Raw genomic sequence first — 18,835 nt, forward strand, 5'->3', positions numbered from 1 at the left:
ATTAGATTGGTTGAAAAAATAAGATAATGCCCCAATGATTTCTTCACTGTCTCCTAAATGGAAGACTAAAGCACCATCCCCAATTCTGCCGGTTGATCACAAAAGCCAATCGATGCCCCTGATGACTATGCATGCATGTTTATATGACAATTATTTTATTAATGTTTGCAAGAATAAATCATTAGACAGAAGGTAAATTTAGGTAGATATCCTGTATATAACGGATGCCAATGAACAATCCTGTCCAGGTGTACCATCAAATGAACAACAATACCGTACAGGTGTACCACTATTTGAACAACAATCCCGTACAGGTGTAGATTGTTTGAAAAAATAAGATAATGCCCCAATGATTTCTTCACTGTCTCCTAAATGGAAGACTAAAGAACCATCCCCAATTCTGCCGGTTGATCTCAAAAGCCAATCGATGCCCCTGATGACTATGCATGCATGTATATATGACAATTATTTTATTTATGTTTGCAAGAATAATTCATTAGACAGAAGGTAAATTGAGGTAGATATCCTGTATATAACGCCTAAAGCGATGTTGGTTGTGGCATTTCTAAATAATATTTGTATAGCTCCTTTAACCAGATTTAAACAAACGAACGTATTAAGTGGTTTTAAATTTCATTGCAACCAATGAAAGTAGTATATCTGAAAAACTAAGTAACTGTTCATGCCAGATTGTTCAGACAAACTGGTGAAAATATAGCTTCAAAGGATAAATTTCAACAATCAATTGCATATTGATGAATGGCACATATTTCCTCCTTAAAAATAAGCGATGAGTTTGAAATGTTGACATTGTATAATACAGACATGCCAAGTCGTACTTCTGATGACGATGGACAATTCGATACAGGTGTACATCAACACGAACAATCTTCAGACGGGACTGACAGTACAGGTATGTATAACAGTTTGTCTACAACTATTTGTAGTCAGGAACACTTGAATAAGGAAGTATTACAAATATATTAAAGATAATTGTTCATGCAATATTTAAGTTTGCAGTTATTGATAACAAGACCTGTTTACCAACTATTTGGAAAATGATGTATGTGGTTGATCAGAAACGTTTGTATATAATGTATGCAAAAGTAATGTCAATAATTTAAACATAAGTTACTTCAAATATTTTAGCAGCGTCCTGGTTCTATTATGAATTTTCATAAATCCTTATGTATTGACACTAATACATATATGGCATATTTATAAAACATCAAACCATGGTGTGAAAGTAGTTCTATCAATATTGCCGTGTTTAACGAGCTATCTGTGTACGTATTTTACATAGTTCTTAAAGAACACAGGTCCTTCTTGTTACATAGCTAGTTATTCACATCAGTATTCAAAACACCAATAGTTTTCAAGTAATTGGTTAGTGGGAGAATGCGATTTTGTAACCGGTACTGGAACCACTGTAGTGTTGTATATGTTGTCATTTTTATTTCAACTGTATTCGCACATTTATTGTTATGATTTAGGGTAACATATATGTCTTTACAACCTTTAGATGGGTTGGTATTGTATAATGCAGACACGCCATCCTGTTCCTTTTATGACAATGAACAATCCTGTACAGGTGTGCCACCAAATGAAAAACAGTCCCGTACAGGTGTACCACCGAAAGAACAAAAGTCCCGTACAGGTGTACCACCAAATGAACAACAGTCCCGTACAGGTGTACCACCATTTGAACAACAATCCCGTACAGGTGTACAACCAAAAGAGCAATCTCCTGTGGTGGCTGAAGATACTGGTATGCATCACAATTCAAACTGAAACGTTACTATTTATGTTACCGAGTAGGGGATATTTAACTTTGCTCAAGTGACCTATTCTGATCGCTTTCCATCCGTCGTCGAGCGTGGTGCGTAACCTTTTTACATTTTTGGCTTCTTCTCATGAACAAGTGAATGGGTTTCCACCAAATTTTGCAGGATCAATCCTTGGTGCAAGAGGGTATCAAATTGTAAATTGAGATTCCTGCCCTAACCCCAGGAGCCATGGCGGGCCCTCAAAAGGGAAATTAGCCAATATTTCAAAAATGTTCTTTTACCGTTTCAGATGTACTACAATCAAATCCTGCGCATGGATCACAAGATCATCAGGCGCATTATCTTAATTGTAAATTGAATTACCCCAAGGCCTTCCGTCCTCACTTTGACAGTGGTAAAGTTGACTATAGTTTATATAGGGAAATAATTTTTTTCGAAATATTTTGTCAATTTTCTGCAGGAAATTATTCACACTTGGTCAGAATCATATTTGGTGTATGAAGGTATGAAGTTGTAAAATTGGGATCCATGACATGCCCATTCCCAAGGGGCTAGGGCGGGGTACCAAAGGGAAGAGCTACCAATATTTCGGTTTTTTTTCTTTAGACACAGATGTACTACAATCAAATTCTGTGCATGGATGAAGAGTCCATCAGGAGCTTTATCTTCTTTTAATTTCATTAATCACAGGCCATCTATTCTCGCTTGAGGAGAGTGTAAAGTTTACTTTAGTTTATAAAGGGATATAACACTTTTGAGAATATTTTGTCCTTTTTCAGCAGTAAATTATTAAAACTTTGTTGGAATGATTATGGTGGCTGATGGCAATTAGATTGTTTGAAAAAATAAACTCATGCCCCATCCCCAGAGGCTGATAGGGTGGGGCCCAAAGGAGGAAAATGGTTAAAAGTTAAAAATTATGTAGGGGGTTCCACATTAGTCACATTTTACGATACACATACAGTGGGATACAACAGGTTGCTTAATGACTTCTTCAATGTCTCCTAAATGGAAGACTAAAGGACCGTCCCCTATTCTGCCGGTGGATCTGAAAAGCCAGTCGATGTTCTTGTTGACTTTGCATACATCTATATATTACACTTACTTTGTTTATGTTTGCAAGAACAATTCATTAGACAGAAGGTAAACTGCGGTATATAGCCTGTGTATAACGCCTAAAGCGATGTTGGTTGTGTCATTTCTAAATAATATTTGAATAGCTTTTTAACCAGATTTAAACAAAACGAACGTATCAAGTGGTTTTAAATTTCATTGCAACCAATGAAAGTAGAATACCTGAATAACTTAGTAACTGTTAATGCCAGATCGTTCAGACACACTGGTGAAAATATAGCTTCAAGGGATAAATTTTAGTTATCAAGTGCATATTGATGAATGACATATATTCCCTCCTTAAAAATAAGCGATGAGTTTGAAATATTGAAATTATATAAAACAGACATGCCAGTTCGTACTTCTGATGACGATGGACAATCCGATACAGGTGTACATCAACACGAACAATCTTCAGACGTGACTGAAAGTACAGGTATGTATAACAGTTTGTCTACAACTATGTGTAGTCAGGAACACTTGAATACGGAAGTATTACAGATATATCAAAGATAATTGTTGATGCAATATTTAAGTTTGCAGTTATTAATAACAAGACCTGTTTACCAACTATTTGGAAAATGATGTATGTGTTTGATCAGAAACGTTTGTTTATAATGTATGCAAAAGTAATGTCAATAGTTTAAACATAAGTTACTTCAAATATTTTAGCAGCGTCCTGGTTCTATTATGAATTTTCATAAATCCTTATGTATTGACACTAATACATATATGGCATATTCATGAAACAACAAACCCATGGTGTGAAAGTAGTTCTATCAATATTGCCGTGCTGAACTAGCTATCTGTGTACGTATTTTATATAGTGCTTAAAGAACACAAGTCATTCTTGTTTCATATTATCATACTGAAACTAGTTATTCACATCCGTTTTCAAAACACCAATATTTTCAAGTAATTGTTTAGTGGGAGAATGCGATTTTGTAACCGGTACTGGAACCACTGTAGTGTTGTATATGTTGTCATTTTTATTTCAACTGTATTCGCTCATTTATTGTTATGATTTAGGGTAACATATATGTCTTTACAACCTTTAGATGGGTTGGTATTGTATAATGCAGACACGCCATCCTGTTCCTCGGATGACAATGAACAATCCCGTACAGGTGTACCACCAAAAGAAAAACAGTCCCGTACAGGTGTACCACCAAAAGAACAACAATCCCGTACAGGTGTACAACCAAAAGAACAATCTCCCGTGGTGGCTGAAGATACTGGTATGCATCACAATTCAAACTAAAACGTTACTATTTATGTTACCGAGTAGAGAATATTTAACTTTGCTCAATTGACCTATTCTGATCGCTTTCCATCCGTCGTCGAGCGTGGTGCGTAACCTTTTTACATTTTTGGCTTCTTCTCATGAACAAGTGAATGGGTTTCCACCAAATTTTGCAGGATCAATCCTTGGTGCAAGAGGGTATCAAATTGTAAATTGAGATTCCTCCCTAACCACAGGAGCCATGGCGGGCCCTCAAAAGGGAAATTAACCAATATTTCAAAAATGTTCTTTTACCGATTCAGATGTACTACAATCAAATCCTGCGCATGGATCACAAGATCATCAGGCGCATTATCTTAATTGTAAATTGAATTACCCCAAGGCCTTCCGTCCTCACTTTGACAGTGGTAAAGTTGACTATAGTTTATATAGGGAAATAATTTTTTTCGAAATATTTTGTCAATTTTCTGCAGGAAATTATTCACACTTGGTCAGAATCATATTTGGTGTATGAAGGTATGAAGTTGTAAAATTGGGATCCATGACATGCCCATTCCCAAGGGGCTAGGGCGGGGTACCAAAGGGAAGAGCTACCAATATTTCGATTTTTTTTCTTTAGACACAGATGTACTACAATCAAATTCTGTGCATGGATGAAGAGTCCATCAGGAGCTTTATCTTCTTTTAATTTCATTAATCACAGGCCATCTATTCTCGCTTGAGGAGAGTGTAAAGTTTACTTTAGTTTATAAAGGGATATAACACTTTTGAGAATATTTTGTCCTTTTTCAGCAGTAAATTATTAAAACTTTGTTGGAATGATTATGGTGGCTGATGGCAATTAGATTGTTTGAAAAAATAAACTCATGCCCCATCCCCAGAGGCTGATAGGGTGGGGCCCAAAGGAGGAAAATGGTTAAAAGTTAAAAATTATGTAGGGGGTTCCACATTAGTCACATTTTACGATACACATACAGTGGGATACAACAGGTTGCTTAATGACTTCTTCAATGTTTCCTAAATGGAAGACTAAAGGACCGTCCCCTATTCTGCCGGTGGATCTGAAAAGCCAGTCGATGTTCTTGTTGACTTTGCATACATCTATATATTACACTTACTTTGTTTATGTTTGCAAGAACAATTCATTAGACAGAAGGTAAACTGCGGTATATAGCCTGTGTATAACGCCTAAAGCGATGTTGGTTGTGTCATTTCTAAATAATATTTGAATAGCTTTTTAACCAGATTTAAACAAAACGAACGTATCAAGTGGTTTTAAATTTCATTGCAACCAATGAAAGTAGAATACCTGAATAACTTAGTAACTGTTAATGCCAGATCGTTCAGACACACTGGTGAAAATATAGCTTCAAGGGATAAATTTTAGTTATCAAGTGCATATTGATGAATGACATATATTCCCTCCTTAAAAATAAGCGATGAGTTTGAAATATTGAAATTATATAAAACAGACATGCCAGTTCGTACTTCTGATGACGATGGACAATCCGATACAGGTGTACATCAACACGAACAATCTTCAGACGTGACTGAAAGTACAGGTATGTATAACAGTTTGTCTACAACTATGTGTAGTCAGGAACACTTGAATACGGAAGTATTACAGATATATCAAAGATAATTGTTGATGCAATATTTAAGTTTGCAGTTATTAATAACAAGACCTGTTTACCAACTATTTGGAAAATGATGTATGTGTTTGATCAGAAACGTTTGTTTATAATGTATGCAAAAGTAATGTCAATAGTTTAAACATAAGTTACTTCAAATATTTTAGCAGCGTCCTGGTTCTATTATGAATTTTCATAAATCCTTATGTATTGACACTAATACATATATGGCATATTCATGAAACAACAAACCCATGGTGTGAAAGTAGTTCTATCAATATTGCCGTGCTGAACTAGCTATCTGTGTACGTATTTTATATAGTGCTTAAAGAACACAAGTCATTCTTGTTTCATATTATCATACTGAAACTAGTTATTCACATCCGTTTTCAAAACACCAATATTTTCAAGTAATTGTTTAGTGGGAGAATGCGATTTTGTAACCGGTACTGGAACCACTGTAGTGTTGTATATGTTGTCATTTTTATTTCAACTGTATTCGCTCATTTATTGTTATGATTTAGGGTAACATATATGTCTTTACAACCTTTAGATGGGTTGGTATTGTATAATGCAGACACGCCATCCTGTTCCTCGGATGACAATGAACAATCCCGTACAGGTGTACCACCAAAAGAAAAACAGTCCCGTACAGGTGTACCACCAAAAGAACAACAATCCCGTACAGGTGTACCACCAAAAAAACAATCTCCCGTGGTGGCTGAAGATACTGGTATGCATCACAATTCAAACTAAAACGTTACTATTTATGTTACCGAGTAGGGGATATTTAACTTTGCTCAAGTGACCTATTCTGATCGCTTTCCATCCGTCGTCGTGTGTGGTGCGTAACCTTTTTACATTTTTGGCTCCTTCTCATGAACAAGTGAATGGGTTTCCACTAAATTTGACAGGGGCAATCCTTGGTGCAAGAGGGTATCAAATTGTAAAATGAGATGCCTGCCCTAACCACAGGAGCCATGGCGGGGCCTCAAAAGGGAAAATTAACCAACATTTCAAAAATGTTCTTTTACCGATTCAGATGTACTACAATCAAATCCTGCGCATGGATCACAAGATCATCAGGCGCATTATCTAAATTGTAAATTGAATTACCCCAAGGCCTCCCGTTCTAACTTTGGCAGGGGTAAAGTTGACTATAGTTTATATAGGGAAAAAACTTTTTTCGAAATATTTTGTCAATTTTCTGCAGGAAATTATTCACACTTGGTCAGAATCATATTTGGTGTATGAAGGTATGAAGTTGTAAAATTGGGATCCATGACATGCCCAATCCCAAGGGGCTAGGGCGGGGTACCAAAGGGAAGAGCTACCAATATTTCGAAATTTTTCTTTAGACACAGATGTACTACAATCAAATTCTGTGCATAGATGAAAAATCCATCAGGAGCTTTATTTACTTTTAATTTCATTAATCACAGGCCATCTATCCTCGCTTGAGGAGAGTGTAAAGTTTACTTTAGTTTATAAAGGGAAATACCACTTTTGAGAATATTTTGTCTTTTTTCAGCAGTAAATTATTAAAACTTTGTTTGAATGATTATGGTGCCTGATGGCAATTAGATTGTTTGAAAAAATAAGATCATGCCCCATCCCCAGAGGCTGGTGGGGTGGGGCCCAAAGGAGGAAAATGGTTAAAAGTTAAAAATTATGTAGGGAGTTCCACATAAGTCACTTTTTACGATACACATACAGTGGGATACAACAAGTTGATTAATGATTTCTTCAATGTCTCCTAAATGGAAGACTAAAGAACCATCCCCAATTCTGCCGGTGGATCTCAAAAGCCAATCGATGCTCCTGATGACTATGCATGCATGTATATATTACACTTACTTTGTTTATGTTTGCAAGAATAATTCATTAGACAGAAGGTAAATTGAGGTATATATCCTGTATATAACGCCTAAAGCGATGTTGATTGTGGCATTTCTAAATAATATTTGTATAGCTCCTTTAACCAGATTTAAACAAACGAACGTATTAAGTGGTTTTAAATTTCATTGCAACTGCAGATAGGTTAACAGTGATCATACATCAAAAAAAAATTTGATATCATTTTAAAATAAATAATTATAAAAAAATAACAACAATATAGTATATACATCTAACTAACCACTGACATTATATCTCAGTCTGTGATCTAACTAGCACCTGCAATTATGGTCACGTACTGGATCGCCAACATTTAGTTCCACAAATCGATGATAATGGGTATCAGAGTTTAACTCTACTATGTAATAGAAGTAGACGCAAGAAAGAAATAGGATCATTATTTTAAATAAAATCGAATATTTAATTTCATGTATATAGCAAAACACGTACACATGCACGTGGGAGGCAAGCTTGTTGACATGACGAAAACACGTGTACATGTATCACAATGTGCACGACTTACAAATAGCGAAGGTGCTATGTTTACATACGAGGACTTATATATAAAGAGTGATAGGATTGAATATTCATAGTGTCGGTAAGTCAACTTTGTTATTTATTGTATTGAACACAGGGATTCACTATGCCATATACTGATATATGCAAATATAAAATGAAGAATGCCCAGAGTGAGATTAATGTATTGTATGTACTTCCACTTATGTTACCTCGCTATCCCAATATTCATAGTCCGTTCCAAATGTCCAGTTTGACCACTTGAATTGTTCGGGAAAGCGTCACCTGACAAGGCAGTAAAACACAAGTGGTGTGAGCGAGATGAAACGGTTCCAAAAGGGGTCCCCAGAGAGGGGCCGTCAGGCAACTGCAACTTCTTACCGCACTATGAAACCAAGTAATATGATTTCTAAGTCCGTATTCAAACTTATTGAACAATACTTATTCATCATCAGAAGTTAATTGCACACTTGCCAATATTCAAAATTTAAATTGATTTAGCTTTAAACTTATATTTGTTGCCAATAAAATTGAACAAGGGATGGGGCACACGTTTTTACAATTTATCACAGTCTTCTCCCGTCATACATTTACAATTAAATGTCAACAATGATAATAGGCATGAACATAAAGTATATATATATATAAATATATATTGAATTTAGTACCGGAATGTGACACAAAGTGCATATATGTAATGACAAACTACACACGTATAAAAAGAGAGAAACGTTTTGGATTTTTTTAATTTATTGCACAACTCAATGTCTTTGGCCATTTATTTATTTTCTAGACCATGCATATAAATGTATGTATACTCTCTTTCATACTTTAACTGTCTCCATACGCTAACACTTAGTAAGTCATATTAGCCATCACACAAACTAAACTGTATGGCAAAACCATTCCGTGTACATGTACAATGTGTGTCAGATATGGAAAGTGTTGAGATACTTGATAATTATATTTTTTCAATATTTTACAGAGATTGAAGCATACTTGTAGATGGACCTTTTCTTGTCTTTAATCAGTTCCTTTTGTCCGAAACAGAAGCCGTAGTTATCGGCAGCACGCGCCCTTTTTACAACGTAATAAAATATTTTTTCCCCTGTTTTCAAAACGTATTCCGATTCTACCTGAAGTCAAAAATTAATTCTTCATAGAGAAAAGGTTGTTACATGATAATGCATGCTAAGTCAACATCAAATGGAAACATGAACTGTTGTAAAATTACGATTGAAAAAAATCATAATGCGATCCTATTTACTAAAAGTAGGTTCTCCTTCCTCAGTTATTCATTCTGGTCCGTCATTTTGACATTTTTCTGACGAAGAGCTGATTTTTTTTATATATTGTGTCGTCGTGCCAGAGGAGGCCAGGTATTTATATTAATACTAATTTAAATCTTGCATGTCAAAACAAACAAAACCCGTTTAATTAAGCAATATAATTAAATCATACCATTTTACTGATCCCGGTAATATTATAAATTATGTAAATCTAATAGCGCACGTATTTCATTTTACCCCGAGAACCAACAAAGGACAGAACAAAATACGCTGTGGCCATCACAACAGTTATCCCTTGGAGGGCCTCATGACAAAATCAAACTAACCAGTTATTTATCCCTTCCTTTCGCATAAACCACTGTATAATAATAGAAACACAAAGTAAACTCTCTCCGATACATGCCCATTAACATATTAAACTAAGTCCATCTGTGTTCAAACTCACACAATGATACTACTACTAGCGAGGTTAATAGTTTTAGATATTTATTATTAACATAAACAGTGCTAGCATTTCTGTCGATACGGAAGAATACATGCACCATACTAACTGCTAGGGCAGTCATTTTCTGCTTTGAATACTTCCCACTGGCAATAATGATTCCGTAACGTACCCTTTGCGCTATCTTTTGACCATTTGGCAACTTTTCGCTTCATAGCTGACATTGTACAACACTTTTCTTTCGCTTTCTTCACACGGCCAGTCATTTTGTTTACAAAGAAATGGTGTGCTATGCGCATGTGCTAGTAGAGGGTAATCCCTGAACAAAACGTTGGTCAGACATGTAGAAATACCGATGATTATCTTAGATTTAATCATTTTTATGAATCTATTTCAGCCAAATCCGATCGTTATTTTCCATAAGGAGTCTCACTTGATATGTTTATGTAGTATTTGAAAAAAAAGACACAAAAGAGTTACTTCGGCGTGATGCCCCTTTAAAAGAAAAAATTATGATTTATGAACATTTTTTGTGGTAGATTCCCCACGTAATGTACTCATGTACCAACCTTTATGTATCATTTATATTCTTAGAATTCAGTCTCTTGGGATATACTAAAATGCTAAAATAAAATTATATATATATATATGCATGTACATGTACCATGGTAGATAATCAGATGAAGGATGAGTATAGCTATATGGCATGTAAGATTCATTATATAAAATTTCAACATCATATCGAACCAACTGTGTATTCAATATATCCAAGACCTTTGGGTCAAGTTAAAAATTTACATATAGTAGTGCAGGTAGCCATTATAAACACCGTGCCTGAGAATGGAACTTATATTAAACAAGGTGGAATAGACTGCATTCGATTTCAGATTGTTTTAGAGTATATTACAAATTAGTTTTACAGTTTGATTATACGATTGTATTGTTCACAGGGCATGCATTTTTAATATACATGTAGAATGTAGAATGGGTTGTCTTGATATGTATATATATATACATACATATAGTATGAATAACTTGTATATGAACATGTTTGTATGTACAATGCAATTGTGGCAGATTCATTTATCAACAACAAAATGGAATCATTGCATTTGGGATTTCTTGTCTATGAAAAAATGTCATACACTGCATACAATTACAGATATATATATATACTACATGTGTGTACAGTTATTCAGTTTACAGGTGAGTATGCACGTAGTGCATACTGTTTTTTCCACAGTAATATTTAGTTTATTATAATATTATTTACTTTAATATAAAGTCAATAGTTTTAACATAAATTACTCCAAATAATTTAGCAGCGTCCTGGTTCTATTATGAATTTTCATAAATTCTTATGCATTGACACTAATACATATATGGCGTATTTATAAAAAAACAAACCGATGGTGTGAAAGTAGTTCTATCAATATTGCCGTGTTTAAAGAGTTATCTGTGTGCGTATTTTACATAGTGATTAAAGAACACTGGTCCTTCTTGTTACATATTATCATACTGAAGATAGTTATTCACATCCGTCAATAATGACGTTTTAGATTGAAACCAAACAATTATTTCTCAAGATGAATAATTGCAAATTGTTAATCGATTAGTTATTGACGATTGATTAAAGAGAAATACAAAAAAGTAATCGGCTCCAATTCTGTGTAAACTAGACCTGTGACCAGGTGCTATGAATCCAGATTTTTTTTCATGTCGTTATACGTTCTTAATATTATTCCTGGCCTCGTTCGCTTTCAGCATTACAACCTCTTTTCGATATTTTACACAAGTTTCCCATAACCTTTAATGTAACACAGAAATAGAGATATTGAAATACACAGGTGAATCACCAAATGAATAATCTCGCGAATTGACTTAAGTGAGTATTTTTGTTACTTAGTATGTGATATTTAATTTACGACGGGTTAGTATTTTTTTTTTCATATATATATTTCCCCAGCATTTTTTTCCTAAATATGTATATACGTATACTGCTTCCTAGCACAGATATATATATATAAACATATATACATATTTTGATAGTGGCCGCCAGGGTTGGGGAGCCCTGGAGTCAACCCCATTTACAATATCGTGTCCTCACGCAGAAGGGTTCTCTTTTAACATTCAACATTCATCATTCATTCTCTTCTCCATTTAGTTAATTTGTATAGAGTGAAAAAAATAGTAAGGGCGATGGGAAAATAAAATATTTGCAAATAGAGTACAGAACCAAAACATACTTCTGTGACACCCTAACAAATTCAAGAAACACGTAAACTGCAAAAATAAACGTAGCACTAGTATACATACACAAAAACCAACATAATACACATGTAAATACATCTACATCTAAACTCATACTACACATACATGTACACATATGCATTGTTTGAGACAGACAGACAGACACCGACAGACCGACAACTAGACAGTATACATATACAAACATTGAGACAGACTTACATACATTGAATCAGACAGATACATACATCATTATTAAACAATATTTTGTTTCCTGAAATTAACGTTTATGCGTTTCATATATTGGTATTGTAAAATACAGACATGCCAGTTCGTACTTCTGATGGCGATGGACAATCCGATACAGCTGTACATCAATACGAACAATCTTCAGACGTGACTGAAAGTACAGGTATGTATAACAGTTTGTCTACTACTATTTGTAATCAGGAACACTTTGTTGAAGTAAGGGGGTAATATAGACATAAACTATTTATAGACAAATTATATACATTTTTGATGTTATATTGAAGACTCTATTTAATAATAGTATGAATTGTTTACCAACCATTTGGAACATGATTTATATGCTTGATAACAATATTTATATGTCGTAAATAAAAAATGCAGGAGTAATGTCAATAGTTTTAATGGAAATTACTTTAACTAATTGAGCAGCTTCCTAGCCCCAGAATCTGGAAACTTCATTATTCTTAATTTTTAACTTACAATTCTTAATTCTATTCATTTCATTGCATCAAATTTTATTGACAAAATGTCATAATCAATTGGATTGAATAACAGGCAAAGCCTATATAAATTCTCTCCGTCAAATGGCCAAAGTTGAATAAACAAGGAGACATAATATTTTAGACATGTTGCAAATGAAAAAAATAACACAAAATAATTCATAATAACACAAGGCTAAGGGGAAGTAACTCATGAAGGAAACATCTCACACACCTCATACACACTTACACACACATACAAGTACATGTACAAATACATTTATTTCAGCATATATATACCCTATCATAGACAGATATTGGCAGACTTAGACCAAAAGTCCATGTGCATATATTGCACAGGTCACTGCTACCAACAACTGTTACAATTAAAAATAATAAATTCATTTAATACATATAAAGTGTATTTATTTACAATGTCATGATAAGTACACGCAATAGACAGTAGTCATGCTCAACTAGAATCTCCTGGATGAAATATACAATATATAGTATATTTTTGTAAACATCCTGGCTTTAAGTCATATAAAAATTAAAACGACGGGATTTTCCAATAAAAATATGCACATCATCAAGTATTCTTCTATTTGTAAGCCCATCACAATCAGGACAGCCCTGGAGAAGAATGTTTTTTATCAATGTGGTTGTGGTTTCCATAACTATTAAGAGAAGTGAACAAAGTTGTTCTTTGATTATTAAAAATGGGACATTCCAAAAAGCAATGAGATACTGTTTCATGTTCAGCAGAGCAGGTACAAGCAGGACTATTAGTAAGATGGTCATGGTGTAAATCATAATTTAAATTACTGCAAGAGTTCGAAGTCGACATAAAAAAATACTTGCTCTGCGGTTACCTTCTGTTTTGAAAATTGAAACAGATTCACTATCAGAAATAATATCTTTATTCAAATATTTTTTTAATGCTGCAGGAGAGGGAGAATTAAGAAGATCAGAATTTGCAATGTTAATGCACATTTGAGGGAAAAAACTGTCAAAATAGTTATTAGTTCTACATAAAGGTTGGTTGAAAAGCTAGTTTGTCTGAGAGGAATAATTCTATTCCGTGCCAAGATGAGAAGTTCTCAAAATGGTGAAGCTCAAAGGCATTCTTAAATATTTGAGAACGTGCTTAAATAAGAATGTGTTTGTTAATACATAAGTGGCCCTATTTGGAACTCTTTTAAACAAATAAAGTAATATCAATGTATTAAATGCTGCGGGAAATAAGTAAGATAACCTTGCACTTTTACTTCGTTTATGTTCAGCTATTTAAAACCATGCTTAAATTGTCAAGCTAAATTGAGATTTAAAAAAAAAAACAGTGACACCAGTTTAATTTTTATATTAGACATATCATTGAGTTCCAGATATGAAAAATACAGCTTTATTTGTTTTAATATGAAGAATCAATAGAGCAATGACTGACAGTTTTTGAAACAAAGGTACAACTTTTTATGTTTGATATAATAAAACATTAATTGTTACATTCACATATTTTTTTTACTAAAGTTCTGGGAAAGAAATGTAAGGAAAAGAGCCTGTCACATTGTAGGTTATTGAGGTAAAGAAATGTGGTACTGGCGGCTTAAAGATGTGGAAAGAGTCTTAGCCTACCTTACTTAAGTGTCAATATAGTCGGGTAAGAATTCATATTTGCAGGGCAGATACAAATTCTTGTGCTTACCCACTGACGAATGATCTAATGAATTTCCAAGGAAATTATAGAACAGCATATAAGCAGAAGTACACACCATATAACATATGACTACAACGATACAGGTTCCTAGTCATGTGTGTTTGAATTACGATACGTAGTAATGAATAGGGTATAACAGGTTCACATCTACAACGGGTTGTACTGGTGAAAAACTCTCTCAAATAGCATAAAACCACTGTTACTTAGATTTTACCCTCAAAAATGCGATTGGTCAAGTCGAGCGACACATATGTTTGGCCAAATTTTGTTTAACTTTCCGCATTTATATTGATATCCAAAGTTAGGATTTCGATTAAATTTTTACAAAATTACTAAAAGTATCGATGGAGGAAAATTTCCCAGACCGTATACATGAAACAACCACGCTTAGTAATGTAAACATTTCAGTGTGAAAGATTTATTTCTAATGTATTTTCATTAATGTTAAGAAACCAGATTAAATCTTAAAATAATACAGAAATATATATGTAGAATTTTCGCAAAAACTGATCAAAATACAAAAATGGCATTTTACTTTTAACAGCTATGGCAGGTTAAACTTATGATGAACAAGATATAACGAAGACAGAAACAAATTTACTCCCTGCAACAAGTATAACACACATGGTTTAATTATTATTGATTTACAAAACCCCATCACAACGTATGAGGTATAAACTTGTGTGGCAACATGCCCTATTAAATATTAAAAATAGGTTCACACGTAAGATTGTTTACACTGTTAAATGCATACTCATCAATTTCCAGCCCAGATCTACGACCGGGAGTTGAAGGACGAGTTACGAATCGTTTTGATTGGCAAAACAGGAGTAGGAAAGAGTGCGACAGGCAATACTATACTTGGGACAGACGCCTTTAAATCTTTAGTTGCAGGTGCCTCGGTGACTGATAAGTGTCAATCTGACAACGCGCGTCGATTCGGAAAAAATATCTTAGTTGTTGATACGCCAGGCATGTACGATACTGACCTCAGCATAGAACAGACTAAAGAAGAGGTCAGCAGATTAGTCAGTATGACGATACCGGGTCCTCACGCTATTATCCTTGTTGTCACCATAGGAAGGTTTACAAAAGAAGAACGAGATGCAGTTGGACACCTTGCTGATCTGTTTGGTGACGACATGTATAAATATCTTGTTGTGTTATTTACAGGACGAGACAATTTAGAACGACAGTCGGAAAGTTTAGAAACATTTATAAAGTATAGCACAAAACATCTTCGGGACTTGTTAGGTATGTGCAATTATCAGCATATTGCGTTTGACAATACTAAACCGAGAGCACAACGGGACAATGATGCAAAACAATTGCTGGATATGGTTGATGGAATCGTTGAACGTAATGGTGGTTCTCATTATACCAATGCATTGTATAAGAAAGCAGTGGAAGTCTTCAGGTCACGTGAACTGGAACGTCAGCGAGAAAAAGAAGAGCAAAAGCGATTACATGAAGAGCAAATCAGGAATGAAGTAAGTGCTGAGTACAGAAAACTTCATCAGGAAATGGAAAAACAAAATAAGCGCTTAGATTATGAGCTACAGCAGAGTAATTACCGTGCTGTTTCAAACGAAAATAGAATTAAAGATATAAGTGATAAAATGGAAGAACAAAGAATACATAATAAGGAAAGGGTGAAAAGGATGGAACAAGAAAAATATGATATACAGGCTAAGTTGCGAGACGCTCAGTCAGAAATAAAGATACAAGCAAAATTTACTGAAATGGGAAGAGAAATTGAAAGGCAGTTGCAGGCGAATAAAAATATATCTTATGCAAGCAATACAGAAATTTCGAATTTAAAAGCAGATTTAGAGAAACTCGGAGAGGAGAAAAAAGGGTGGTGTCTTATTATGTGATAGAATGTTTTAATTTGATGCATTAATTCTTACATAACTCTGATATTTTTGAGAGTTGATACATTTTCCTTGTGAAATTGACAAATCATATGATTTAAATATTAAGCATTAATCGAAATAGAGATACCTATACAATGATGTTGGACAAAATATCCTTCTCAAAGTTTTATCGAGTGAATTTCGTTAAAATCGTCAAATTTAGTAAGATATCAATAAATATAAAACAAAACGTCATTTTACAAAACAAAATGTTTGTAATATCTCATTACAACTATAACGTAACCATTTATTGTAAACAACATCATATATTACACGAACACTGCTGGTTACCTATATAAATATCCAAATACCTTGTATTTTTTAATTAACTTTACTTCATTGCAATTTTACAAAAATGGCTAAAGACCGTCTAGATATTGATAGTCCGGTGGCTTAGCAAAATTTTTGTGACACGCTGGTCCAAAGCACCAAAATTGGTACAAATGCTCCTTAGATGATACAAAATCATTCTGCAGGTATGTGCCCGACCTACGACTTCCGGTTTAGGATTTTTCAAGATGGCCGCCACCACCATTATCAAAAATAACCTTATGTACTATAACTTGGAAACTAAAGCATATACAAAGACGAAACCAATGTCTATACCCACTATTTCAGGGTCAACGAATGTGATGATAGTACTTTTTATAGGGGTCGATGTCATATTTGGCCATATTTGGCCATATTGGCCAAATACTAAAATCAATGTCTCCGCCATTATAAAAAAAATAACCGTTTTACAATAACTTTAAAACAAAAGGAGTTAGAGATGAGCAACGAGTGTCCATATCCACTATTGCATGGTCAAGCAATGTGATTATACTAGTTTTAGGATGACCAATGCCATATGTGGCCATACTTGGCCATATTGCAAAATGGATGCTGCCTGCATTATCAAAAGTAGACTGTTTACAATTGATTCAACGCTCACAGATTTGTAGAGGCAGTAATGTCTACATCCCCTATCCTATTGAGTCTCAGTGCAATAAACTAGTTTAATAGCGACTGATGATATATTTGGCCATATTTGTCCATATATGACCATTTTTCACATTGACGCCATTCAACCAGCGTCTATATTACTACTATATGCGCAGTCAACTAGTAATAATTTGAATGTAATTTCAGTCAGTGCAAAGTCCTCTACAATAGCACAGTGCTGTGCACTTGAGACCCGTACTCTTGCAAACACATTTTCTTGTGCAGACGGGGTCTGCCTTGCATCCACACTTGATAAGCTGCCTGCATGTTTTATAGACTTCTGGCTGTGTCGTCCAAACTGGTTGCCATTGATTGTTCTGTTTCGCCCAACCAAATCGCTCTGGACTGGGTAATTTCTGCTCAGCTTCCAAGCACTGCAGCCAGATACTTGCCTGATAAACACTGCGATTTGTGTGTTCGATCAAAGCAGCCTGAGTTGGTGGCAGATTTTGCATCATTGGTGTCTTTCGTGGAAACAGGTCTCTCCGTAGGTCATTTACACTGCTAGAGCCTGACGAGCGATCATACAGTTTGCATATGAACTTCTCTATGAGTTCAAATTGTGGTGAAATGGCACTCATTGGTTCAAATGAGTGCACGTTTGGATACATGAATGCCTCTGTGACAGATGGACATGACCTCCAACATTCCCAGCATGATTTCTTTGCCTTTCCAAGGAACTGAGAGGTCGTATCAGACGCAGTGAAGGCATGGAAGAATGGAAGGGCACATGATCCGTCTTCTCCAAGCTCAGAGCAAATTGAATTGATATGGAAGTAGCGGAAGTTCTTGCCCTTTCCAAATGCTACCCAAAGCTGAAGAGTGATGTACATCTTTACCAGTTGGAAATAAATGCCAATAAGAATTACCACAACGTCTGTATCCACTCTGCTGACCATGATAACTCTTGCTCCTTTTTTGGCAGCATCTGCAACATGTAGACACATTCTCGTATCGGCCTCCTCTTGGTCAGATACTGGCATCTGATCACTGTCGCCCTTTGTGACAACTGATTGCCCTGCGGTAATATGAACTACCTTGTCTGGAGGATAATCAGTCGCTGCTACATCTTCTGTGAGTAGGGCAAACAACTCTTCTTTGTTCTGCGAGTCTTGTAGAAAGGCACCAAAGTCCTTTGGTAGCTTTGTCTGTGACGAAACCTTTTTCCGGACCCCTTTGCCTCTTTTCTCACGTGTTGCCTCCTTCAGACTGTCATTCTTGTATGCATCCCATACAACATCAATGCGCTGACAGTTCTGAAGTTGACGAATGGTCCAGCGTCTGAAGACGACCTCACTATACTGGCCAAACGTTGACGCATCTTCTCGTGAA

The 18,835-nt window shown here is 35.0% G+C and overlaps 1 protein-coding gene across 19 annotated transcripts in view; it reads left to right on the forward strand.

The window, feature by feature from the left end:
- Positions 1–17,102, forward strand: part of LOC110461109 (dentin sialophosphoprotein-like) — a 95,120-nt gene extending 78,018 nt beyond the window's left edge. For 9 of the 19 annotated variants that reach the window (XM_021514402.1, XM_021514397.1, XM_021514405.1 and 6 more), the window contains 9 exons: positions 824–913; positions 1,523–1,768; positions 3,247–3,336; positions 3,959–4,138; positions 5,616–5,705; positions 6,328–6,507; positions 8,980–8,994; positions 12,487–12,576; positions 15,375–17,102. In XM_021514402.1, coding sequence (XP_021370077.1) covers positions 824–913; positions 1,523–1,768; positions 3,247–3,336; positions 3,959–4,138; positions 5,616–5,705; positions 6,328–6,507; positions 8,980–8,994; positions 12,487–12,576; positions 15,375–16,483 — 2,090 coding nt within the window. In that variant the 3' untranslated portion in view covers positions 16,484–17,102. Of the gene's footprint in view, positions 1–823; positions 914–1,522; positions 1,769–3,246; positions 3,337–3,958; positions 4,139–5,615; positions 5,706–6,327; positions 6,508–8,979; positions 8,995–12,486; positions 12,577–13,839; positions 13,930–15,374 lie in introns of all 19 variants that reach the window. The other 10 variants (XM_021514415.1, XM_021514407.1, XM_021514406.1 and 7 more) reach the window with 10 other exon arrangements.
- Positions 17,103–18,835: the final 1,733 nt, after the last annotated feature.

The sequence above is a fragment of the Mizuhopecten yessoensis genome, unplaced genomic scaffold, assembly GCF_002113885.1.
Source record: "Mizuhopecten yessoensis strain PY_sf001 unplaced genomic scaffold, ASM211388v2 scaffold10565, whole genome shotgun sequence".
Classification (NCBI taxonomy): Eukaryota; Metazoa; Mollusca; class Bivalvia; order Pectinida; family Pectinidae; genus Mizuhopecten; species Mizuhopecten yessoensis.